We start from the raw sequence: 27268 nt of genomic DNA on the forward strand, positions 1-27268 counted from the left end.
TTGCAGTAGAGGCCTGGCAGAGCATCAGCAGGGATGAAACCCAGCATCTGGTGATGTCTATGTGTTCCAGACTTCAGGCTGTGACTGACTGCAACCAAGTATTAAAAAATTAAAGTTTGATTTATGGTTCTTATTCTATCCCATTACTTTTGGTCCCTTAACAAGTGGGAGGCACATATGCAAACTGTTGTAATTCCTACACGGTTCCCCTGATTTGGATGTAAACACCCTCAAATAAAAGCTGACAGTCTGCAGTTAAAGCACACTAAGAAATATTGACTCCCTCTCCGTATTTAAGACTCAGCTCAAAACACATCTGTTTAAACTGGCTTATTCGCTTTAATGCTGATTTTATCTGTTGTCACGCTCTGTTTTGTAATTTTAACTTATTTTATGTATTTTATGACTATTGTTCCTTTTATTAATTGTGTTTTTTGTAAGGTGACCTTGGGTTTCTGAAAGGCGCCCTCAAATAAAATGTACTGTATTATTATTATTATTATTATTATAAAGTGGTGTATGGGGCCAAAAACGTTAGAATCGTGTCGATGTCCCAATATTTATGGACCTGACTGTAAAGCAGGGAAGGAAATGCTCTTACCAAAAATCAAAGTCATCACGGTCAGCTTTTGTAGTTACAGCTCTCCGACTGTCCTGTGAAAATGCCAGTCGCACTCTCAATATACAGTGGTACTCATTGTTTTAACATCTCTGTGGGAGGGAAAGGAGCATCAAACTCACCACTGACTCAGGGCAATGAGCCCCCTTTCTGTGACGGAGAACTGGTGGGATATGGCTTTCACCTGGTCTGCTGGAACCTCCACTGCTCCTGACGAAACAAAAATCTATCACTTTCATTCTCAACAGGAGACAGTAAAGCCAGGAAATAACAAAAACAATTACTTTTTCAAGCCTCTGGAATCACAGAATAAGTACTGGCATGAAAGCAACACTAAGCTGCTCCAACATTCTGGCTCAAGAAACTTCAGGTTTACAGTGAAAACACTAAAACAAAACAAAGAACCAGACAGGACCAAGCTCTGATTCTACCAATACTTAAGGGTCAGGCAGAACTGAAGAATATAAAAAGGCTTTAAACATTAAAAAAGATCCTTTATTTTCTGCTATGTATTTTTTAAAAGTGAGATTGGTCCAGCTGTGGCTGTAGCTCAGGAGGTAGAGCAGGTCATCTGCTGATAGGGAAAGTTGCTGGTTCAATTCCTGGCACCCCCTAGTCTGCAGGCCAAATATCCTTGGGCAAGATACTAACCCCAACACATTCATACTCTGATAAATGTGTGTGAATGTTAGCTAGAAAGCACAGAAGAAAGTGTTTCACTTTAATGTCTTTAATTCTCAAGTCACAGTCTTGTCCGTCTCATACTGCCTTCCTTTAATTTCCTACAGCCTCCACTTTTCAGGACATTTATAGAAATGTCTAACTGAAAGGCTGGGTCAGAAGAATCCCATCATTTGCCACAACATTGCTTTCCCCCTGGGTAAAGTGTGCTTCTCAGTGTACACTAAGAATAGAAAGCCTACCTCACAGGCTCTGTGTTTTCCCTGGCAGAGACTGGCTTCTGTTGCTCAGCCTCACTGGGATCCCTCCTGTCTGCTAGAACATCAGCATCTCCTAAGGGCTTACATAGCTTCACTCCAGGCAACAAGTGTGGCTGCTGGGATCCAAATACATTCTTTGTCTCTTGGGTGGTCTTTGTGATCACCTAATAGGATAAAAAGAGATATTTTAACAGAATAAAAAGTACAGAAAAAATGTCACACTTTAACATATCATTGCTTCTGTCCTGCTCATTGTGTGAAAATCATCAACCACTTAATGTATCAGTAATGTCTCTGAGAAACTTGCCAAACAAGCTAAAGGCAGGGCTAGGTGATAAAATGATAAATATAATTACAGCGAAATAACTTTTCCACTATTGAAATATGAGACATGGTCAATATAAAGTCAGCAGAACTCATGTGTTTCACATTTTGAAGGCTAGAGACAATGACGAGTTGTGTAGCGGTACATACCTTAAGAGCAATAGCAAGAGAAAAGACAAAATGACAACAGAAAATGCTCCTGAAAACTCGCAACGCAACAGTGTTACTGACTTTCTTTAAGCCCCAAGAAAGTGAAACAGGTTCACATTTACCTCATCGTGCTCCTCTATCAAGTCCACTTCCCTGAAGTCTTCACCCAGCGGATCGAATTGTTGGTCATCTGGTAAAATGTCTGAAGGTGGTGCTGGCTGCAGAGCAGAGACACTCAAAACAGAGGGCCAGGTTTGTGCTTCAGTGTCAGGTTGGTCTGTAAACATGAGCTCTTCTTTGTCAGGGTAGAACAGATCCATGGGCTCAACAGGGTCACCAACCAGATCCTCTGTTGGAGAACCTCGATCAAAGTCCGTATAAAACAAAACGTCCATGTTTCTGGACACGGTAGCTGGTTCAGAGCGCAACGTCCCTATCTCATCACTTGGTTCGGTGTTGAATGGATCCAGTGTACTAAGCTGTGTGTTGGCTATGTCGCTGCTACAAAAGGTGTCAGCTAGTTTGCTCTCATGTCCATCAGGTGGATCAGTGGAATTTACAGCATGCTCAATATCCACTATATGAGTTTCAGCCTCTGTAGAAAAGTTAGTTTCTCCCTGAGAATCATCAAGAGGAGGCTTGCATTTATCACCATCTTCACTTATTTCAATCTGACCTTGCACGTATTCATTTGATGATAGATTGTGTTCATTTATATCATTTAAATGCTGACTTTCTGGATCCATTAATTCTCCTGAAGATGTGGCTTTAGCATTTTCAAACAGACCCTCAGCAATAATTTTATCATCTTTATTGGAGGTAGAGTTTTTTTCACCTGGGTTTGCAGTACTGTTGACACACATGTCGGTCACCTCGCTTACAAACACCAATGGCTGGCTGAGATTTTCATCAGCAGTACCATGTTCATCCTGTTCTTCTGGCACACTGACAATAGAGATGGAAGGAATATTCATGCCTATGCTTGGATCCTGACTTGTTGTTAATACTTCCTCTGTGTTGGTGGAAGAGGTGTTTTCTAAAGCTTTAGTAATTTGTACAGAATTATTTGTGTCCTGAGAGTCTGGGCTGTCTTTTAAAAGTCCTTCACTTGCTTCATCTTGTGTTTCTACAAGTACTTCATTCCTGCCCTTTAACATTTCTGGTTCTTTTTTGTTCTCTAAAGAACCACAGCAGTCTGTTTTATGACATTCAGTTTCCAATTCAACCTCCTCAGAGACATTTATGTCTTGCAGAAATTCACTTTGACTGTTAGTTTCTCCTTTGTGGTTCTGTGCATCCACAGATTTCTTCACACATTTCTCATCTCTGTGCGTAGCGTCTTCTATAATATTCTCTTTCACAGATTCTTCACAATAGTCGCTGGATGTGTTGGTGCTCAGTATTTGAGGTTCAAGGATATCTTCAGCACCAAAGTCGCTCACTTCAGCTGAAGATTCTTGCTCCTTCTCTTTTAGGGATTCAGACTCTAGCTGTGTTATAACCTCAGTATTGATCTGCTCAGGTACCTGCTCAGTTTCCAAGTCCTTGTTGCTTCTTTCAAGTTTTGAATCTTCCACTTCAGCTACTCGCACTTCCCTTTTCTTAGCATGCCCCTGGAATCTGTCCTGCATGCTCTCCAGTGAGCTCAAAGAGTAAATCCCTTCATCAACACAACACTCACTCAGTGACTGCTCATCAGCGGCTCTTTCTTCTATGGATGGGATAAATCCTTCATCAATAGCAGTTACTTCCACAGGAGTCGCACGGTACACATCCCAAGCTGTTCCAATATCACACAAGCAACTTTGGCTCTCACCATCCTTCTCCCCTGCCACGGCAAGCTCACTCTCCACCCAAGAGTCCGGTGAGCTGATTGCAGAGTCATCCATTACTGACTCTGTGTTTACAGACTCGGGTACTGATGAGCCGGTGGGCGAGTGAGTATAAGACAGCTGTGGGTCATCATTGTTGGTTAAGATTTCTTCCACCGGTTTTATGGGGTCATCTGTGTGGGGCGAATCTGTCAAAATGTCATCGCTGGACCACGATCGAGTTGCCGTAACCCTGAAGGAAGGTGGCATCATGCTTCTGTCTTCCGATACAGAGGAAATTAAGATTTTGGGTGGGGGTTGGGCAGAGTCCTTCTGAAACATATAGGACCTCTCCCTTATTCTGCTTCGGTGAGTACCTTTACTCATGTGGTCAGAGTCACTGAAGTTGAGTCGGCCCATAGAGACACTTCGTTCAATTAACTGGCAGGGCTCCTCTGGCTGAGACGGGAACAGGGAAATATCAGTTTTCAAATGACTGCTTAGTCAAAATACAATTCAATTCCAATTCACTGATTTTGTCTAGGTAAGGGATCTTTCATACCTCTTCGATACCAGGGAAGTGCTCCAGGAACTGAGACACATATGTAATGATAGACTGCTCATCTGGTGCATTGATAGACACATCTGAGCAAATAAAGGAAAATTGAGAGAGAACAAGAGTGAAAGAAAGAGTAACTAAATGTAAACATGCCTTTTTATTATTATTATTGTTATTATGGTATGATCCTATGTCCAAGATGTGCCCAAAAGACAATCCAGGAACAGGCTTATGAAAATCAAAAAGCCGTGTCCAACTTAAATTAGGTAAGGCTCCTGTTCAACATAATCTCCTTGGGCATGTCTACACAGCTTCCAGTGCAGCTGCTCTGTTTGGAGGGTCTTAGGAGACTGACCAGTTTCCTGTCTGTGGCAAAATCTCTACCTCGTCACTGGGGATGAAAGTTAGGTTTCCAGCAGTTTTCACTGGAAGAATGTGATCTTACTAACTCTGAAAGTTGTGTGCCAGGCAAGAGACTGAGACCAGGAGCATCGAATGACTGCTTTACAGGAGCACCAAAGCATTCATTACAAGTACAAATACAATGGAACTTCCACGGACTGATCTTAAAAACAAAGCAGCCAATTGAAGACAACCCAGAGATGCACGAGAGGATTACTTTGAAAGGTTCTATATTTCCACTCATAATAATGGGGAAATCTACAGGCTGTCTGGTTTTTACTGTCTCTTGCATACTAGACCAGGACAAATACAGCATAAGCACTGCAGCTCTGTGTAAAAAGGTACTACCATTACTTTATTAACTCAGTGAAGACTGTCTCAAAGGGCTACTGTGTAGTGTAACAGCATTTTTTAAAAATAAATGACACTACGCTAAATTTAACAGCTTTGATTTTCTCAAATGATGGTCGATATTCCCCGTCAAATCCTTCAGTCTATCACGTGTACAACAAAAAGGATTTCTCATTCTTTGTTAGCAAATAATCCATCTGAATCTCAGTGTCTGCTAAATCAAGAATTACGTTATCAGCCGAGCTAATGTAAAACATATTTATAGAATACTGTGTGTAACACTGTTTGCAAACACTTCAGATAAAAGTTTCTAGTGGCAGCAGTCTGCCTATGGAGGACAGATGGGAGCATATGTGGTGGTGTAGCATGGGAAACACAAAAGACTACAGGAAGTTACAGTTAAGCAATGTGTCGTATACACAGTGCATGTATTTTTATATTTATGGTCCATTTGTTCTCTGGTGCTGAGTAAAATGTATTTTCTTCCTGTTAATGGGAGTTTACGTTATCATATAACCACTGGGTCATTTTCTTCTCACAAATATAAAAGGTCACTGCTGCATTCCTTACAAAGTAGAATGTAAAACTTCGCCCCCTTAAAAGCAGCATCTCTGAAGGCTATTCATTCTGATACACAAAAGCAGTCGGCTATCCTCAGAAAAGCTGATTCTGACTAGATTCTGACTCTTAACGAAGGTTTTCTTACTGTTGCATTTTAATCTCAAGAAATTACTCACACATTACAAAAATATGCTGATGAGATACACTCAACTACTATTGTCACTGTTCTTGAGCTCTCTTTTATCACGTCATCTGTAAAATAGATGAATTACAGTTTCAGTCACTAGAGTAGTGATTAGGCTGGTAAGTAAAAGTAGCTGTTGTCTTGTTACCTTCAGGTTCCAGAAGGCGCGGTATACCCAGGCTGTAGTGGGCGATTCTGAAGGCATCCTCTAGATTTTCTCTGGAACTTCTCAGTAGGGCTTTCCTCATGTCTACCAAGCTGGAGTCAATGGACTTAATAACAGCCAGGAAAGCCAGACCACTGATCCAGCTTTTACTAAAGTCCTGCACTGCTACACCATACCTGTAACAAAAATAAGAAATAGTCTGTGGAAAGGGCCAGTCCAGGAACACCACCAAAAAACCCCCAAACAAACAAAAACAAACACTACATTGATCATCTCATGGCACTTTCCATTGAAAGCGAAAAAACCTGCATAACCAAAGAGGGAACCCCAAACATCAGACGATGCCCGATGAGTAAGCACTTGGTGACAATGGGAGGGAAGGGCGTCCTTTTCACAGGACAACACCTTCGGCAGGACCAGGCTCTAGAGGGGTAACCATCTGCCTCAACCAGTTGGGCAGTGAGGGTAAAAAGGCAAGAGAAAAGCAGAATATAGAGGGACCACAAAGAACTAACTGGATCAAACACAAACAGATACAAAGAATTACTGCTTTTCCAAAAAGGACAAACTATGTAATTGTATAATGCATGTAACATATTTCCATATAATGGAAACGGCAGCTCCAACTCACTTGCGTGTTCGCTTCTGTACCCACTGCAGTAACTTCTTAATGGCCCTGCTCTGTTCTCGCACGGCTGTGGATGCTGACTGCCTGTCGTCCAATGGCGTGCTGCTGTAGGATGTGTCAGAGTCAGAGCTGGTGGGAATGGATGAAAGGCTGGAAGAGGAGGGGAACTGGCTTCTGATGTTCCCAGTCAGTTCCTTAATCTGGGTGGTGGAAGAGCTGAGTTAGTTGAGCTACTTTACTACTCATTTCAACATTTAGGCATTAAACAGATAAAGTCCTCATATCTATTGACTCATTACATCATGGTTACTATAGTAACCATTGGATGAAATTGTTACCCTTAAACAGATTGTGAAAGAATAAAACTGAGAATTCGTTTAGTGGAGAATCTGTGGAGCTTTTCACCTTTAGTTCAGTTTACACTGTCAGAGTTACTCAGAATAAGAAAACAGCTGTGACTGAACATTTGACAAGATGGGTAACATTTGCCTCTTCACCCCTGATAGCAGCTGATTAGCTGAGTGATCATAGCTACCACGCTTTGAGGCCCATCTACTTAACAGTGATGAACAAAAGTTTCTTTGTCAAAGCACTGATGCCAAAGCAAAAAATAACTTCTGCTGTCAATACATTGTTGGCTTTGCTATAAAATGCCAAATTTTAAGCTACACAAATCTTATATTACAGTTTGTGTTATACAAAGATTTGCATTGGAAGTTAACAAAAGAAAAAGGTATAGTTTAGCCAATAGCTAACTTCGCCTAGATCTGACTCTAGAATAGAGGAGAAGAGCTTTCTTTCCCTTTTAGAGAAAGGAAGTGCAAAGCTTATGAAAAATACACCGTTTTGTACTAGCATCCTCTTCTTAGAGAAGTGAGAGAGGATTTTGATGAAGAAGCTTCAAGACAAAAAATGCAATTACCTGAAAGAAGAGAATGATGTTCCAAATGAGTCCCAAGATGATGGAGGAATTTCCATCTGCAATGTCAACTGCATCGATACTGACCAGCTTTACCTGTTGACAGAGCGTGTATGTCCTCACAGTTCTGCATTTCATCCAACAATTTAACCACTGCTTAACTGTCATACTCACATTTCTCTCCTCAAGAAAAGACAGGACCTTGGCGATGTTATTCAGTCGGAAAATACGATGGGAGGACTTCCTGAACCCATGAAGCTGGGAAAAAGTACAATTAAGTATCCTATAAAACAGCAACAACACTTGGCAAAGCAAGTAGTGCAAAACCAATCTAGCACTTAAAAGTCAGTGTTACAGGCTGACCAGTTTACAGCCAGAGAGTTCCTCCAGCAGGGCCATGAGGATGCGCCCATCCCGGATGTCCTGAAAGAGGTCATGGACCTCTATGGGTGGGTCACACTGTGGATGGACAAACAAGAATGAGGAGAAAAGAGGGCTTTCTTTAACAATAGACACGGAGAAAGGAAAAGAGTCTATTACCATTTACAGTAATGATCATGCTAAATTGTTTTCCTTTTTAGGAATTACTAAAGCTGATAATTGGCAGCACAGATGCAGATTCTTGTTTCTGTTAATGTCATAGACAATCATCCAAGCAAAAAGTTGAGACACTGGGTAAAATGCAGATAAAAACAGCATCATATTTAATCAAAAAAATAGTATAAATAATACATTTTGAATTCCAGCCCTGACTGTGTTTATGCATTTGTATATCATGAAGTTCTGGTTTCTCCTGATAGAAACCAGAACTTCAATAACTTCATTGCCCCACCTCAACAGTTTAAGAATGAAGATCTCTCAGCTAAAGGAATAATTTAATGTCTTGGCTTTGGTTGTTAGCCACACTGACTCAGTCCTGCAAACCGTTTTGTCAATGACATAGACTATTCAATTCAAAGACTTGACAGGAACAAAAAGTCCCGTTTTTGGAAAGTCAACATGTTAAAAAAATGAGAATACCAAAATTTTGAAAACATCTAGAGTCTGCTGTCTTAGCCACAGTTCTTGAGCATTACATAGAGAGTGGTGACCACAAACCCATCATCCAGCACGTATACTGCATTAACCCAGCACGAATCGGTCATCGGATGTTGGAAGATGGGTTTGTATAATACACTGCCAAATCTTTTAAGTTGAAAAAATGTCCCAGCCACTTTTCAAAGGCTGATGAACACTGTGCAGTCTGGTGTGAAAAATTATGTAGCATATTTGGATGACTCTGGTATGTTCTTCCACGTGGTCTGAGAATATGGGCATTTTTGGGGGAACGTGTGTGTTTGACTCTGACAAAATGTGATTTTAGTAATCCACTTTGAGGAGCATGACAATGACAGATGCACCGACTCTCGGCCAAGATTCGTACCATTGAGGATTTTACAGTGACCAAAAGTTTGAAATGAAATGTGGCATTCTTTTTTAATTAAAAGTAATAAAAAAACCCAATTTGGTGGAAAATGGGGTTGTACAAACCTACTTTACATCATTACACCTACATCATTTAAATCTGAATGAAATCTGATATTTAATAAAGTAAACAGAAAATGTTAGCATAAAGGCTCAATTTCAAGAAGTTGAAGAGTTTAGTTTAACATGACCTGTGATGGGAATTAACAAGATCTAAACTGTAATAGATCATTACACTTCAAGCTGAGCAGCACAGAGCAAAAACAACATCAATACTGTCTTAAATCACTGAAATCTCCGGTTGGCAACAAGCTGATGAAGGTTGGGCATTGAAAGATTGTAGAAACTGTGTAACATTTCCTGTCATCAGCTGTGCAGCAAACTATAAGAGCTTTGTGAAAAATCATCAAAGGTTCACTGCTGTACACTTTAATTAATGTTAATGTTTTAAACGGATGCTTTGAGTTAGGGCTGGGTGATATGGCCTAAAATCCATATCACAGTATGAAGCATGTGCGGTAACGATATATATCACGATATATTCTTTTCTTCTGTATAACATATTTTACACACTATAAGAACACTTAAAATCCTTTAATTTTCTCAAAAATCGACAGTGTGCCTTCTGTATGAATTCCGGTTGTGCTTACTGACCTCGAACCGATTTTATGTGGTACACAGCGTGCACAAATCTGTCAAGAAATGTTTTAGTACGACTTTGGTAAGCTATGAAACCGCACCGCTTGATGGATTGTCGGAGCATTATGGCTGCCGTAGTGAGGAGCCTCGCAGAGTAATCTGGGACCTGAAGCAGATGGAGTTTTGGACCCAATGTCAAACGAACACTGCAGCATCACTAAGAGTTAAAAACTGTCGAAATCCTTTCATCTGTAATAAAATGATCAGCGTTGCTGCTTTACCAGGTGTAACAATTAAGTTTAACATCCAGGCATCCATGAATTTATTAAATTCAACGGAGTTAGAAGTTAGCAGGAAGTTAGCTCGCTAGTTTCCACCTAAACATGATATAGCATGTTCTGACTGAGAGATTTCTGAAAAAATTAAAACGTACAGCTCTGCTATCACTTCCAACATAAATGAAAACAGAAAACTGAACAGCAGCGACTTTTTTAGGGTTACTGAAGTTGGGCTAGCTGGTACATAATGATGTCCTACGTGATCACTAGTAAAACAGCTACGTTAGCATAACATTAGCACAGTGAAGCTGAAGGATGAACGCTAACTTGATACTCGATAAAAGTTAACATGAAGGTTTCTGGTGGTCAGGGACAAATGCAATTGCATGGCAGGATGCCGTAAACAGACCAAACTTCAGTCAGGAGAACAACTGAGATAATCCATCCACAATACGAGGTTAGTCATTAACATGGGAATAGAACAGCTGCGAGACAATTCAACATTGATTGATTGGTAATTTATTTCAACATGTGAACAATATAATAATAATATAATAACAATAAAATAAGAAAGAAAAAAAATACTATACAAATTACATACAAAAAAAACCGTTCTGATTAATTTACATGTTGAAAGGGAGTGGGAAGAAGTAAACACTTATTTAATCCCACCCCTTTGTATGGAAGCCCGTTTCCCCCACTAATAACTCGAAATTTCAAGTTATTTTCTCGAAATTTCAAGTTAATATGTCGAAATTTCGAGAAAGTAACTCGAAATTTCGATTTATTAACTCAAAATTTTGAGGAAAAGCAACTCGAAATTTCGAGTTAGCGCTGCCAATCAGTAATCTATGTGAATGACGTCATTTCCTTGTTACCCGGAAGCTGAAGCCCTCAGCTACAAATGCTACAGCTAAGCTACCGTTATTACATCCAGTCGTGAATGCACAGATTGCTGAGTGTTTTCAGCCTGGCTTCACAAATGATGAAATCCCTGTGTTATTAGCTGAATCACATGGTGTTACTATCAGCAAACGTACTCGCGAAAGCGCCAATTTGTTGGGATCCGTTTTTGAGTGCGCGTTCCTCTGCGCCATATGCTTCCGGGTAACAAGAAAGCGACCTCATTCACGTATATTTTTGATTGGCAGAGCTAACTCGAAATTTTGAGAAAAGTAACTCGAAATTTTGAGTTATATTTCTCGAAATTTCGAGTTACTTTTCTCAAAATTTCTAATAAGCCATTCCTCTGCGGATGATCTGTTAGCTGTTTGACAACTACTCTTTTTTGAGATGAAAGGAAGGTTGGAGATTGGCCTATAATTAGCTAAGACAGCTGGGTCAAATGATGGGTTTTGAAGTCTTGGTTTAATTGTTACCTGCTTAAAGACATGGTACGTAGGCCAACGGCAGCAAGTGCAAGCACAGGCTTATCGTTAAAATCAGTCTGCATGAGCCAACACTTAGCTCTGTTGTCATAACAATTAAAAAACAACTCAGGGATTTGTGAACCAGTCTGAACATGGTTTGCATGTTGTGTGGTGGAGGGGTCAGAGGGTGGGGGAATCAACTTTCCAAGTTGACAGCAGACAAACGTATGATTGTCAATTAGTGGGTCAGAAATTTGACACATGGCCAAAGAGTGAATAAGAGAAGAGAGGCTCATTGTGTGAGGCAAAACAAAAGCCTTGATCAGACACTCCAACTCACAGCTAACTCTGACTCACCCATGATTAGAACTGCCAACAAAAGCAAAACAGAAGCTCCAGAGCAGAAAAGCACAGACTCCACAGAATCATAATCAGTCTCTAGAAACAGAGTATGTCTGGGGAATAGATTAACAGTAGATTGGATCAACAGTAGAAAACCAAATGAAAGTTTAATGTCACACACAGGCAGTTTCACACAACCACATACATAATTCAGAGTGGCTGTCCCCATTTATATCCATCTTGTGTGTCCTACCATGTGTATGAGCGGGTTCCTCTGCTTAACCGCAGTTAGATTAAAGAGTAGCAACTGCAGTAACTGAGCATGAAGACCATGATTTATGTTTCTAGTCCTGTGACTGTTCCGCAGTGATAACATCACGATGCTCTGCACAAACCTTTTCTAGGTGGAGGTTTATCCAACGGGTGAAGGTCCTCTTCTGAACCAGTTCCCTTTCAACTGTAACACAGAAAAACAAGAAAAAAGGATTTGAGAGTTACTTTATCAAAGAAGACAGCACACGTAGGTCTACTGCGGTTACTATTCAAAACAATGCATTGCATTGTGACATAATGTTGTTCAGTCACAATGCATGGAAAGTAGTATTTAGAGAGTATGCTCCAAATGTTATTGTCTCATAAACAGAACAATTTAATTAGGGTTGGAGCCCATCCCAGCTGTCACGATATGAGAAGCGGGGTACACCCTGGACAGGTTGCCACTTTATCGCACAACCAACACAGAGGCAGGCAACCATTCACACTCACAATAAAACCTATGGCAAATTCAGAATCACCAACAAGCCTAACAAGGATGGCTTTGGAGTGTGTGAAGAAGCTGGAGGATCTGCAAAGAACCCACAACGGGAGAACATGTAAACTCCCCTGCTTGGCAGCGGATTTGGTCCTATTATCAGTCAGTGTGTCACATGTGCTCTCTGACTACTTCCAGTAGTCATGCCTGTAAACTCTGTTATCTGTCCACTAATAAACTACAAATACACCAATGATATACAGAATACAGATACACCAGTAATATTTGTTTGGTTCACCTCAGGCCAGGTGGACCGCTGAGCTAATGACCAACTAGCGGAAACTCTAGTTGGTCAGATGAATTACAATTATTATTTTTTCCTGTTAATTTCCTTTACCAATACTAGAGAGGCAGAAGCTGCAACATAGAGAGTGGATGTATGGAGGGAAACAACTAGAGAGCGGACCGGAGGGGTTGCCATGGCAGCAAAGTCAGCTGTTATTTATTTCCATGTTCAGAATGGGTCAGGTACTGAAGCAAACGCTGCAGACAAGGGTAACGAGAGCTTATACAGTTGCAGTAATGCTGAATGTTTCATCATCATCATCACACTGCAGTTTGATGACAGGTCACCTTACAGCAAAAATCAATATCAGCTGCACCTCTGTATCAGAGCAGTAACATGTAGAATGCTGATACATCTTGTTAATGTGTCCAGTAAAGTGAACCTCAGCAGTGTTTCCTCAAAGGGAATGCCTTCCAGCAGAGGATTTACCTCACTGTTCTCAGAGAGTGCCAGTTTTGGTATTCAGGCGGTGTAGCTGAGGCTTTTGTCACAGCAGACAGAAGAAGGGGGTGGCGTTAGGTGAGAAAAACAGACTGAATCCCACCGTACTCGATGATCAAGGTTTCAAAGTACATACTTCTAGTTAGGTCCTAACTATTCCCACAATGATGAAATACTTTCAGTACCAATTCTATTTCATCTTGTGATGCTAGGCCTCTTTATGAGTCTCTCTGCTTTCAGCAGTCATATCCTCAAACACTGATGCCACTCCTGTTGACTATTTTTAATTGAGCTTCACTAAGTTCCTATTAAAAAAGAATTACTTACTTCCCACTTCTAAAAAGGATACACTGTTAGGTATGCAAGACACTGACTTAATGTTTCATTAAAGCATCAGCCACTTGCCACAGTTCAGCATTCATTTCCTAACAGGGACCAGAGCAGTGTGTCAGATATTACACCTGGAAAAACGATTTCAGCTGCTGACATTACTTTCATAACACATAATGAATGGGCTTCTTTCAAAAGTTATGTCAGATTTCATAACTTGGTGATTAATGGATAAGCTTTGACTGTACTACAATAGATATATGATCATCATTTTATTCAAATGTGAGGGTAGATTACCAATCATTTCAGAAGAAAGCAAACAAACTCAGTACTGGAAATTGTTGTTCTGGTTGTCGCATCGGGAAACATCTGTCATCCTCTTTTAGAAAATGCCTACAAACTGATTTTTATTTTTATTTTTTGGTCATGAGTTTTTTTGAAGTTCGGAGCTCATGTTTATCTTTACGTGGTTTTCATGTGTCCTTGGTTCTGCAGGTCTGTTGTATCATGTTCTTATATTCATCAGTATTCTGTACTTTCAGTTCTTGCTTTGTTTTAGTCTTAGTATAGTTTTTGTGCCTCTTTCTTTTACCCTGTTAGATTCACTTGTGTTCACTGTCTTTTGCCTGGATCCTCTCACTCATTCATTGCAACAGATTTACTTGAACAGCACACAACAACACAAAGACGTAAGCTACAGTTAACTGGTTAGCACTGGAGCAGGTAGTATATATTCTCACCAACAAAGCTAATGGCACAAAACATTAGCTAGAAGAAAGACACCGGGGATGGGGATGTAACTGCATCACCATTCATGAAGCTGCTATTTCACATGTTGCAAGTAACTCCATTGTGCTTGAGGCATTGAGAGAACAGACTGAGCAAAATATGACTAACTTTAAGATGACTGTTACCACCCACGGTTTTTTAAATCCTGCCTTGTATACGTAAGGCTTCAAATTTATTTGATGATTTCACTTCTGAACTCCATAGCAGCAGCATTATTTACCCTCTCACATGTCTAAAACACATTTTGTATTGTTTAAAATGTGTCGCTGACATTTGTGAGAATTTTGAGACCAAACAAATCAGAGTTATCCAAAAATTGGGATTTATGCTCAGTTACCCAACAACCACCTTTCATCTGTGCTCAAGTTACATTTATCTAAGCCAAGCAAGACAGCTGTGGGTCATCATTGTTGGTTAAGATTTCTTCCACCGGTTTTATGGGGTCATCTGTGTGGGGCGAATCTGTCAAAATGTCATCGCTGGACCACGATCGAGTTGCCGTAACCCTGAAGGAAGGTGGCATCATGCTTCTGTCTTCCGATACAGAGGAAATTAAGATTTTGGGTGGGGGTTGGGCAGAGTCCTTCTGAAACATATAGGACCTCTCCCTTATTCTGCTTCGGTGAGTACCTTTACTCATGTGGTCAGAGTCACTGAAGTTGAGTCGGCCCATAGAGACACTTCGTTCAATTAACTGGCAGGGCTCCTCTGGCTGAGACGGGAACAGGGAAATATCAGTTTTCAAATGACTGCTTAGTCAAAATACAATTCAATTCCAATTCACTGATTTTGTCTAGGTAAGGGATCTTTCATACCTCTTCGATACCAGGGAAGTGCTCCAGGAACTGAGACACATATGTAATGATAGACTGCTCATCTGGTGCATTGATAGACACATCTGAGCAAATAAAGGAAAATTGAGAGAGAACAAGAGTGAAAGAAAGAGTAACTAAATGTAAACATGCCTTTTTATTATTATTATTGTTATTATGGTATGATCCTATGTCCAAGATGTGCCCAAAAGACAATCCAGGAACAGGCTTATGAAAATCAAAAAGCCGTGTCCAACTTAAATTAGGTAAGGCTCCTGTTCAACATAATCTCCTTGGGCATGTCTACACAGCTTCCAGTGCAGCTGCTCTGTTTGGAGGGTCTTAGGAGACTGACCAGTTTCCTGTCTGTGGCAAAATCTCTACCTCGTCACTGGGGATGAAAGTTAGGTTTCCAGCAGTTTTCACTGGAAGAATGTGATCTTACTAACTCTGAAAGTTGTGTGCCAGGCAAGAGACTGAGACCAGGAGCATCGAATGACTGCTTTACAGGAGCACCAAAGCATTCATTACAAGTACAAATACAATGGAACTTCCACGGACTGATCTTAAAAACAAAGCAGCCAATTGAAGACAGCCCAGAGATGCACGAGAGGATTACTTTGAAAGGTTCTATATTTCCACTCATAATAATGGGGAAATCTACAGGCTGTCTGGTTTTTACTGTCTCTTGCATACTAGACCAGGACAAATACAGCATAAGCACTGCAGCTCTGTGTAAAAAGGTACTACCATTACTTTATTAACTCAGTGAAGACTGTCTCAAAGGGCTACTGTGTAGTGTAACAGCATTTTTTAAAAATAAATGACACTACGCTAAATTTAACAGCTTTGATTTTCTCAAATGATGGTCGATATTCCCCGTCAAATCCTTCAGTCTATCACGTGTACAACAAAAAGGATTTCTCATTCTTTGTTAGCAAATAATCCATCTGAATCTCAGTGTCTGCTAAATCAAGAATTACGTTATCAGCCGAGCTAATGTAAAACATATTTATAGAATACTGTGTGTAACACTGTTTGCAAACACTTCAGATAAAAGTTTCTAGTGGCAGCAGTCTGCCTATGGAGGACAGATGGGAGCATATGTGGTGGTGTAGCATGGGAAACACAAAAGACTACAGGAAGTTACAGTTAAGCAATGTGTCGTATACACAGTGCATGTATTTTTATATTTATGGTCCATTTGTTCTCTGGTGCTGAGTAAAATGTATTTTCTTCCTGTTAATGGGAGTTTACGTTATCATATAACCACTGGGTCATTTTCTTCTCACAAATATAAAAGGTCACTGCTGCATTCCTTACAAAGTAGAATGTAAAACTTCGCCCCCTTAAAAGCAGCATCTCTGAAGGCTATTCATTCTGATACACAAAAGCAGTCGGCTATCCTCAGAAAAGCTGATTCTGACTAGATTCTGACTCTTAACGAAGGTTTTCTTACTGTTGCATTTTAATCTCAAGAAATTACTCACACATTACAAAAATATGCTGATGAGATACACTCAACTACTATTGTCACTGTTCTTGAGCTCTCTTTTATCACGTCATCTGTAAAATAGATGAATTACAGTTTCAGTCACTAGAGTAGTGATTAGGCTGGTAAGTAAAAGTAGCTGTTGTCTTGTTACCTTCAGGTTCCAGAAGGCGCGGTATACCCAGGCTGTAGTGGGCGATTCTGAAGGCATCCTCTAGATTTTCTCTGGAACTTCTCAGTAGGGCTTTCCTCATGTCTACCAAGCTGGAGTCAATGGACTTAATAACAGCCAGGAAAGCCAGACCACTGATCCAGCTTTTACTAAAGTCCTGCACTGCTACACCATACCTGTAACAAAAATAAGAAATAGTCTGTGGAAAGGGCCAGTCCAGGAACACCACCAAAAACCCCCCAAACAAACAAAAACAAACACTACATTGATCATCTCATGGCACTTTCCATTGAAAGCGAAAAAACCTGCATAACCAAAGAGGGAACCCCAAACATCAGACGATGCCCGATGAGTAAGCACTTGGTGACAATGGGAGGGAAGGGCGTCCTTTTCACAGGACAACACCTTCGGCAGGACCAGGCTCTAGAGGGGTAACCATCTGCCTCAACCAGTTGGGCAGTGAGGGTAAAAAGGCAAGAGAAAAGCAGAATATAGAGGGACCACAAAGAACTAACTGGATCAAACACAAACAGATACAAAGAATTACTGCTTTTCCAAAAAGGACAAACTATGTAATTGTATAATGCATGTAACATATTTCCATATAATGGAAACGGCAGCTCCAACTCACTTGCGTGTTCGCTTCTGTACCCACTGCAGTAACTTCTTAATGGCCCTGCTCTGTTCTCGCACGGCTGTGGATGCTGACTGCCTGTCGTCCAATGGCGTGCTGCTGTAGGATGTGTCAGAGTCAGAGCTGGTGGGAATGGATGAAAGGCTGGAAGAGGAGGGGAACTGGCTTCTGATGTTCCCAGTCAGTTCCTTAATCTGGGTGGTGGAAGAGCTGAGTTAGTTGAGCTACTTTACTACTCATTTCAACATTTAGGCATTAAACAGATAAAGTCCTCATATCTATTGACTCATTACATCATGGTTACTATAGTAACCATTGGATGAAATTGTTACCCTTAAACAGATTGTGAAAGAATAAAACTGAGAATTCGTTTAGTGGAGAATCTGTGGAGCTTTTCACCTTTAGTTCAGTTTACACTGTCAGAGTTACTCAGAATAAGAAAACAGCTGTGACTGAACATTTGACAAGATGGGTAACATTTGACTCTTCACCCCTGATAGCAGCTGATCAGCTGAGTGATCATAGCTACCACGCTTTGAGGCCCATCTACTTAACAGTGATGAACAAAAGTTTCTTTGTCAAAGCACTGATGCCAAAGCAAAAAATAACTTCTGCTGTCAATACATTGTTGGCTTTGCTATAAAATGCCAAATTTTAAGCTACACAAATCTTATATTACAGTTTGTGTTATACAAAGATTTGCATTGGAAGTTAACAAAAGAAAAAGGTATAGTTTAGCCAATAGCTAACTTCGCCTAGATCTGACTCTAGAATAGAGGAGAAGAGCTTTCTTTCCCTTTTAGAGAAAGGAAGTGCAAAGCTTATGAAAAATACACCATTTTGTACTAGCATCCTCTTCTTAGAGAAGTGAGAGAGGATTTTGATGAAGAAGCTTCAAGACAAAAAATGCAATTACCTGAAAGAAGAGAATGATGTTCCAAATCAGTCCCAACATGATGGAGGAATTTCCATCTGCAATGTCAACTGCATCGATACTGACCAGCTTTACCTGTTGACAGAGCGTGTATGTCCTCACAGTTGTGCATTTCATCCAGCAATTTAACCACTGCTTAACTGTCATACTCACATTTCTCTCCTCAAGAAAAGACAGGACCTTGGCGATGTTATTCAGTCGGAAAATACGATGGGAGGACTTCCTGAACCCATGAAGCTGGGAAAAAGTACAATTAAGTATCCTATAAAACAGCAACAACACTTGGCAAAGCAAGTAGTGCAAAACCAATCTAGCACTTAAAAGTCAGTGTTACAGGCTGACCAGTTTACAGCCAGAGAGTTCCTCCAGCAGGGCCATGAGGATGCGCCCATCCCGGATGTCCTGAAAGAGGTCATGGACCTCTATGGGTGGGTCACACTGTGGATGGACAAACAAGAATGAGGAGAAAAGAGGGCTTTCTTTAACAATAGACACGGAGAAAGGAAAAGAGTCTATTACCATTTACAGTAATGATCATGCTAAATTGTTTTCCTTTTTAGGAATTACTAAAGCTGATAATTGGCAGCACAGATGCAGATTCTTGTTTCTGTTAATGTCATAGACAATCATCCAAGCAAAAAGTTGAGACACTGGGTAAAATGCAGATAAAAACAGCATCATATTTAATCAAAAAAATAGTATAAATAATACATTTTGAATTCCAGCCCTGACTGTGTTTATGCATTTGTATATCATGAAGTTCTGGTTTCTCCTGATAGAAACCAGAACTTCAATAACTTCATTGCCCCACCTCAACAGTTTAAGAATGAAGATCTCTCAGCTAAAGGAATAATTTAATGTCTTGGCTTTGGTTGTTAGCCACACTGACTCAGTCCTCCAAACCGTTTTGTCAATGACATAGACTATTCAATTCAAAGACTTGACAGGAACAAAAACTCCCGTTTTTGGAAAGTCATCTTGTTAAAAAAATGAGAATACCAAAATTTTGAAAACATCTAGAGTCTGCTGTCTTAGCCACAGTTCTTGAGCATTACATAGAGAGTGGTGACCACAAACCCATCATCCAGCACGTATACTGCATTAACCCAGCACGAATCGGTCATCGGATGTTGGAAGATGGGTTTGTATAATACACTGCCAAATCTTTTAAGTTGAAAAAATGTCCCAGCCACTTTTCAAAGGCTGATGAACACTGTGCAGTCTGGTGTGAAAAATTATGTAGCATATTTGGATGACTCTGGTATGTTCTTCCACGTGGTCTGAGAATATGGGCATTTTTGGGGGAACGTGTGTGTTTGACTCTGACAAAATGTGATTTTAGTAATCCACTTTGAGGAGCATGACAATGACAGATGCACCGACTCTCGGCCAAGATTCGTACCATTGAGGATTTTACAGTGACCAAAAGTTTGAAATGAAATGTGGCATTCTTTTTTATTTACAGTTATTAAAACATCTCATTTTGTTGTAGATTGGGGTTGTACAAACCTACTTTACATCATTACACCTACATCATTTAAATCTGAATGAAATCTGATATTTATTTAATGTTAATGTTTTAAACGGATGCTTTGAGTTAGGGCTGGGTGATATGGCCTAAAATCCATATCACGGTATAATTTGAAGCATGTGCGGTAACGATATATATCGCGATATATTCTTTTCTTCTGTATAACGTATTTTACACACTATAAGGCACACTTAAAATCCTTTAATTTTCTCAAAAATCGACAGTGTGCCTTATGTATGAATTCTGGTTGTGCTTACTGACCTCGAACCAATTTTATGTGGTACACAGCGTGCAGAAATCTGTCAAAAATGTTTTAGTATGACTTTGGTAAGCTATGAAGCCGCACCGCTTGATGGATTGTCGGAGCATTATGGCTGCCGTAGTGGAGCCTCGCAGAGTAATCTGGGTCCTAAAACTGCTTCAGGTCCCAAAGTCAAACGAACACTGCAGCATCACTGAGAGTTAAAAACTGTCTAAATTCTTTCATCTGTAATAAAATGATCAGCGTTGCTGCTTTACCAGGTGTAACAATTAAGTTTAACATCCAGGCATCCATGAATTTATTAAATTTAACGGAGTTAGAAGTTAGCAGGAAGTTAGCTCGCTAGTTTCCACCTAAACATGATATAGCATGTTCTGACTGAGAGATTTCTGAAAAAATTAAAACGTACAGCTCTGCTATCACTTCCAACATAAATGAAGACAGAAAACTAAACAGCAGTGACGTTTGTAGGGTTACTGAAGTTGGGCTAGCTGGTATATAATGATGTCCTACGTGATCACTAGCAAACAGCTACGTTAGCATAACATTAGCACAGTGAAGCTGAAGGATGAACGCTAACTTGATACTCGATAAAAGTTAACATGAAGGTTTCTGGTGGTCAGGGACAAATGCAATTGCATGGCAGGATGCCGTAAACAGACCAAACTTCAGTCAGGAGAACAACTGAGATAATCCATCCACAATACGAGGTTAGTCATTAACATACTGCAACAACATGGGAATAGAACAGCTGCGAGACAATTCAACATTGATTGATTGGTAATTTATTTCAACATGTGAACAATATACAAGACATTTAGAAAAGAAAATAAAGAAAAAAAAATACTATACAAATTACATACAAAAAAACCCGTTCTGATTAATTTACATGTTGAAAGGGAGTGGGAAGAAGTAAACACTTATTTAATCCCACCCCTTTGTATGGAAGCCCGTTTCCCCCACTAATAACTCGAAATTTCAAGTTATTTTCTCGAAATTTCAAGTTAATATGTCGAAATTTCGAGAAAGTAACTCGAAATTTCGATTTATTAACTCAAAATTTTGAGAAAAGCAACTCGAAATTTCGAGTTAGCGCTGCCAATCAGTAATCTATGTGAATGACGTCATTTCCTTGTTACCCGGAAGCTGAAGCCCTCAGCTACAAATGCTACAGCTAAGCTACCGGTATTACATCCAGTCGTGAATGCACAGATTGCTGAGTGTTTTCAGCCTGGCTTCACAAATGATGAAATCCCTGTGTTATTAGCTGAATCACATGGTGTTACTATCAGCAAACGTACTCGCGAAAGCGCCAATTTGTTGGGATCCGTTTTTGAGTGCGCGTTCCTCTGCGCCATATGCTTCCGGGTAACAAGAAAGCGACCTCATTCACGTATATTTTTGATTGGCAGAGCTAACTCGAAATTTTGAGAAAAGTAACTCGAAATTTCGAGTTATATTTCTCGAAATTTCGAGTTACTTTTCTCAAAATTTCTAATAAGCCATTCCTCTGCGGATGATCTGTTAGCTGTTTGACAACTACTCTTTTTTTGAGATGAAAGGAAGGTTGGAGATTGGCCTATAATTAGCTAAGACAGCTGGGTCAAATGATGGGTTTTGAAGTCTTGGTTTAATTGTTACCTGCTTAAAGACATGGTACGTAGGCCAACGGCAGCAAGTGCAAGCACAGGCTTATCGTTAAAATCAGTCTGCATGAGCCAACACTTAGCTCTGTTGTCATAACAATTAAAAAACAACTCAGGGATTTGTGAACCAGTCTGAACATGGTTTGCATGTTGTGTGGTGGAGGGGTCAGAGGGTGGGGGAATCAACTTTCCAAGTTGACAGCAGACAAACGTATGATTGTCAATTAGTGGGTCAGAAATTTGACACATGGCCAAAGAGTGAATAAGAGAAGAGAGGCTCATTGTGTGAGGCAAAACAAAAGCCTTGATCAGACACTCCAACTCACAGCTAACTCTGACTCACCCATGATTAGAACTGCCAACAAAAGCAAAACAGAAGCTCCAGAGCAGAAAAGCACAGACTCCACAGAATCATAATCAGTCTCTAGAAACAGAGTATGTCTGGGGAATAGATTAACAGTAGATTGGATCAACAGTAGAAAACCAAATGAAAGTTTAATGTCACACACAGGCAGTTTCACACAACCACATACATAATTCAGAGTGGCTGTCCCCATTTATATCCATCTTGTGTGTCCTACCATGTGTATGAGCGGGTTCCTCTGCTTAACCGCAGTTAGATTAAAGAGTAGCAACTGCAGTAACTGAGCATGAAGACCATGATTTATGTTTCTAGTCCTGTGACTGTTCCGCAGTGATAACATCACGATGCTCTGCACAAACCTTTTCTAGGTGGAGGTTTATCCAACGGGTGAAGGTCCTCTTCTGAACCAGTTCCCTTTCAACTGTAACACAGAAAAACAAGAAAAAAGGATTTGAGAGTTACTTTATCAAAGAAGACAGCACACGTAGGTCTACTGCGGTTACTATTCAAAACAATGCATTGCATTGTGACATAATGTTGTTCAGTCACAATGCATGGAAAGTAGTATTTAGAGAGTATGCTCCAAATGTTATTGTCTCATAAACAGAACAATTTAATTAGGGTTGGAGCCCATCCCAGCTGTCACGATATGAGAAGCGGGGTACACCCTGGACAGGTTGCCACTTTATCGCACAACCAACACAGAGGCAGGCAACCATTCACACTCACAATAAAACCTATGGCAAATTCAGAATCACCAACAAGCCTAACAAGGATGGCTTTGGAGTGTGTGAAGAAGCTGGAGGATCTGCAAAGAACCCACAACGGGAGAACATGTAAACTCCCCTGCTTGGCAGCGGATTTGGTCCTATTATCAGTCAGTGTGTCACATGTGCTCTCTGACTACTTCCAGTAGTCATGCCTGTAAACTCTGTTATCTGTCCACTAATAAACTACAAATACACCAATGATATACAGAATACAGATACACCAGTAATATTTGTTTGGTTCACCTCAGGCCAGGTGGACCGCTGAGCTAATGACCAACTAGCGGAAACTCTAGTTGGTCAGATGAATTACAATTATTATTTTTTCCTGTTAATTTCCTTTACCAATACTAGAGAGGCAGAAGCTGCAACATAGAGAGTGGATGTATGGAGGGAAACAACTAGAGAGCGGACCGGAGGGGTTGCCATGGCAGCAAAGTCAGCTGTTATTTATTTCCATGTTCAGAATGGGTCAGGTACTGAAGCAAACGCTGCAGACAAGGGTAACGAGAGCTTATACAGTTGCAGTAATGCTGAATGTTTCATCATCATCATCACACTGCAGTTTGATGACAGGTCACCTTACAGCAAAAATCAATATCAGCTGCACCTCTGTATCAGAGCAGTAACATGTAGAATGCTGATACATCTTGTTAATGTGTCCAGTAAAGTGAACCTCAGCAGTGTTTCCTCAAAGGGAATGCCTTCCAGCAGAGGATTTACCTCACTGTTCTCAGAGAGTGCCAGTTTTGGTATTCAGGCGGTGTAGCTGAGGCTTTTGTCACAGCAGACAGAAGAAGGGGGTGGCGTTAGGTGAGAAAAACAGACTGAATCCCACCGTACTCGATGATCAAGGTTTCAAAGTACATACTTCTAGTTAGGTCCTAACTATTCCCACAATGATGAAATACTTTCAGTACCAATTCTATTTCATCTTGTGATGCTAGGCCTCTTTATGAGTCTCTCTGCTTTCAGCAGTCATATCCTCAAACACTGATGCCACTCCTGTTGACTATTTTTAATTGAGCTTCACTAAGTTCCTATTAAAAAAGAATTACTTACTTCCCACTTCTAAAAAGGATACACTGTTAGGTATGCAAGACACTGACTTAATGTTTCATTAAAGCATCAGCCACTTGCCACAGTTCAGCATTCATTTCCTAACAGGGACCAGAGCAGTGTGTCAGATATTACACCTGGAAAAACGATTTCAGCTGCTGACATTACTTTCATAACACATAATGAATGGGCTTCTTTCAAAAGTTATGTCAGATTTCATAACTTGGTGATTAATGGATAAGCTTTGACTGTACTACAATAGATATATGATCATCATTTTATTCAAATGTGAGGGTAGATTTCCAATCATTTCAGAAGAAAGCAAACAAACTCAGTACTGGAAATTGTTGTTCTGGTTGTCGCATCGGGAAACATCTGTCATCCTCTTTTAGAAAATGCCTACAAACTGATTTTTATTTTTATTTTTTGGTCATGAGTTTTTTTGAAGTTCGGAGCTCATGTTTATCTTTACGTGGTTTTCATGTGTCCTTGGTTCTGCAGGTCTGTTGTATCATGTTCTTATATTCATCAGTATTCTGTACTTTCAGTTCTTGCTTTGTTTTAGTCTTAGTATAGTTTTTGTGCCTCTTTCTTTTACCCTGTTAGATTCACTTGTGTTCACTGTCTTTTGCCTGGATCCTCTCACTCATTCATTGCAACAGATTTACTTGAACAGCACACAACAACACAAAGACGTAAGCTACAGTTAACTGGTTAGCACTGGAGCAGGTAGTATATATTCTCACCAACAAAGCTAATGGCACAAAACATTAGCTAGAAGAAAGACACCGGGGATGGGGATGTAACTGCATCACCATTCATGAAGCTGCTATTTCACATGTTGCAAGTAACTCCATTGTGCTTGAGGCATTGAGAGAACAGACTGAGCAAAATATGACTAACTTTAAGATGACTGTTACCACCCACGGTTTTTTAAATCCTGCCTTGTATACGTAAGGCTTCAAATTTATTTGATGATTTCACTTCTGAACTCCATAGCAGCAGCATTATTTACCCTCTCACATGTCTAAAACACATTTTGTATTGTTTAAAATGTGTCGCTGACATTTGTGAGAATTTTGAGACCAAACAAATCAGAGTTATCCAAAAATTGGGATTTATGCTCAGTTACCCAACAACCACCTTTCATCTGTGCTCAAGTTACATTTATCTAAGCCAAGCTTTCTCTGGCTGGCTGCTCTCATTTGTTTGCTGTGCAAATTTTTTTGTTTTTAAATTATGGGCAGTATGAAGGATGTATTTACAGCTTTAATGATATTACTGGGTACACAGAGGTGGAGGAAGAGCACTCAGAAAGTTAGCAATTATAATTAATTAGTAAGTGGTTAGGTGTTCACTTTTGGCTCCAAATCTACTGGAAACATTTTCACTGATTCTTTTATTTACAGCATGGTTTAAGAGATTTTCTGCTGGGGATGCATGTTATATGTACAGGTTGTTAAGCCATACTTAAAACTGTGTGTCGCTTTGTCACAGGAATGTCTGTGTATCAAAATTAAAATGTTAAAAAGTTCTTTTACACTTCATTCTAATCTGCTATCAAATTTATTTTTCTGCTGGGATTGCAGCTACTAGAACACAGAACACACGTCAAGAATACCCGAGCAAACAGTCGCAGTGTTATCACTGTGATCTGTGACAAACTGCAGCGATTTCCACGTCTTCTTCATCAGGCTGTGAGACAGTAAGCTTTAATGTTTAAATAGTCTTCACAGCTCTAAATGTGCAGTCGCCGCTTTGGAAATAAACAGCAGCACTGAGAACACAGTGATAAAATAATTAACTGGAATTAAAATCTTTATTTTATTGCTCTGTGCAGCACTGATCTTTTGTCCTTTTATCAACAGTGTTGCAGTTTACTGGTTTACATTTATGCTTTTTAGAGCTTATCACCATTTGATAACATCTCTGGAGGGATTATTTTCTTTGAAGGAAGAGTCATGCGATCCATGAAACACCCCTTCGTGTTTGGTCAGCTGCTGTCACCCCTTTCATATGAACATGCAGGGGAAACTCGGGGTTAACTTAAGAGTTGATAACCAGCTTCATGTTACTGCTGACGCTGATCAACAATGTTAGGGCAAGTGAATCCAGATAACAGAAAGATATCCCAGATAGGTTGAACTGGCTTTGTAGTAAAAATGGACTGGTTCTTATATAGCATTACCTGACATGTTGTTTTTAATTAAACGTCTTTAAAAGATGGTAATTTCAAAGGGAAGGGTTAGCTTTGACTTCTGCTAGTTTGAGCAACAAAGACAACTCGTTACACTCTGATAACACTGAAAATGAATCACTGCACATATCTTGGATCCACCTACACATTCACTGGTGTCACTCTGAATGCCGACTCAAGAGATGAAATACTGCAAATTCCCAGAGAAAGTCCTTTCTTTTAGTGATTGTGATTGTTTTATGTTTGGGGACCTAATTATTATCAGTATTACACTTGCAGCGTTAATGCTGGTTTGTGACTCAAGGTAACAGAATACCAAAATAGCAGTAGAGCAATTTCACTGAAATATTTATTGAGCAGCTATGACAGGAGCATCCCTTTAGACTGCAGTGCTGCATCATCCAGAGACATTACATAACAGCAGAGTTCAAAGAAGCTGTTTCCCCACGCTTTGGTCCACTCTTTCCCTGTCGACATTTAACCCATTAAATTGTTTTAATCAAATCTCCGAAAACGTTACAGCACTCTTGTAAATATGTGATGTCTTGATAAATCGAGCAGGTATTTGAAGTTTACACAGCACCATTCTCGCATGAAAATATCTTAAAAGTTTATTTTGTGACCCAGAAAGAGTAATATTTCAAACTCCGCCACTCTGTGTTCCTCCGCCACTGCCTCGTTTGAGTTTTGGACGAAATGGATTCTGGGATATTGCATTTCGTCATTTCGAGCTGATTGGAGACCAAAACAGCCAATCAGATTTTTTTGCATCCAAGTCTGTGATTGGCTGGTTTTGTGGCACAAATATAACGGTGTACAGAAAGAGTTGAGCGCGCACGGGCAGAAATGTTGAGAGCGCGAGCAACACATTGCGAGCGAGCGCAAATGCAAAAACTGAGCGAGAGGGGCTGCTGTTGTGTGTGTGTGTGTGTGTGTGTGTGTGTGTGTGTGTGTGTGTGTGGATAATAGCAAACACTGAAATACATTTTTTGCACGCAGCAATGAATTTTGTTCACTCAAATTTAGCTTTTCT

At 40.1% G+C, this 27268-nt stretch overlaps 1 protein-coding gene across 1 annotated transcript in view; it reads right to left on the minus strand.

The window, feature by feature from the left end:
* clmna (calmin a) overlaps positions 1–27268 on the minus strand; it is a 47312-nt gene that overhangs the window by 5780 nt on the left and 14264 nt on the right. The window contains exons 2-13 of the mRNA XM_042228944.1: positions 22572–22633; positions 18752–18847; positions 18563–18646; positions 18392–18484; positions 17473–17669; positions 16824–17017; positions 15181–15263; positions 14779–15077; positions 2157–4005; positions 1543–1724; positions 742–829; positions 602–654 (exon numbers count right to left, since the gene is read on the minus strand). Coding sequence (XP_042084878.1) covers positions 602–654; positions 742–829; positions 1543–1724; positions 2157–4005; positions 14779–15077; positions 15181–15263; positions 16824–17017; positions 17473–17669; positions 18392–18484; positions 18563–18646; positions 18752–18847; positions 22572–22633 — 3280 coding nt within the window. The remainder of the gene's footprint in view (positions 1–601; positions 655–741; positions 830–1542; positions 1725–2156; positions 4006–14778; positions 15078–15180; positions 15264–16823; positions 17018–17472; positions 17670–18391; positions 18485–18562; positions 18647–18751; positions 18848–22571; positions 22634–27268) is intronic.

The sequence above is a fragment of the Haplochromis burtoni genome, unplaced genomic scaffold (assembly GCF_018398535.1).
Source record: "Haplochromis burtoni strain Fernald_Lab_line unplaced genomic scaffold, NCSU_Asbu1 Contig_369, whole genome shotgun sequence".
Classification (NCBI taxonomy): domain Eukaryota; kingdom Metazoa; phylum Chordata; class Actinopteri; order Cichliformes; family Cichlidae; genus Haplochromis; species Haplochromis burtoni.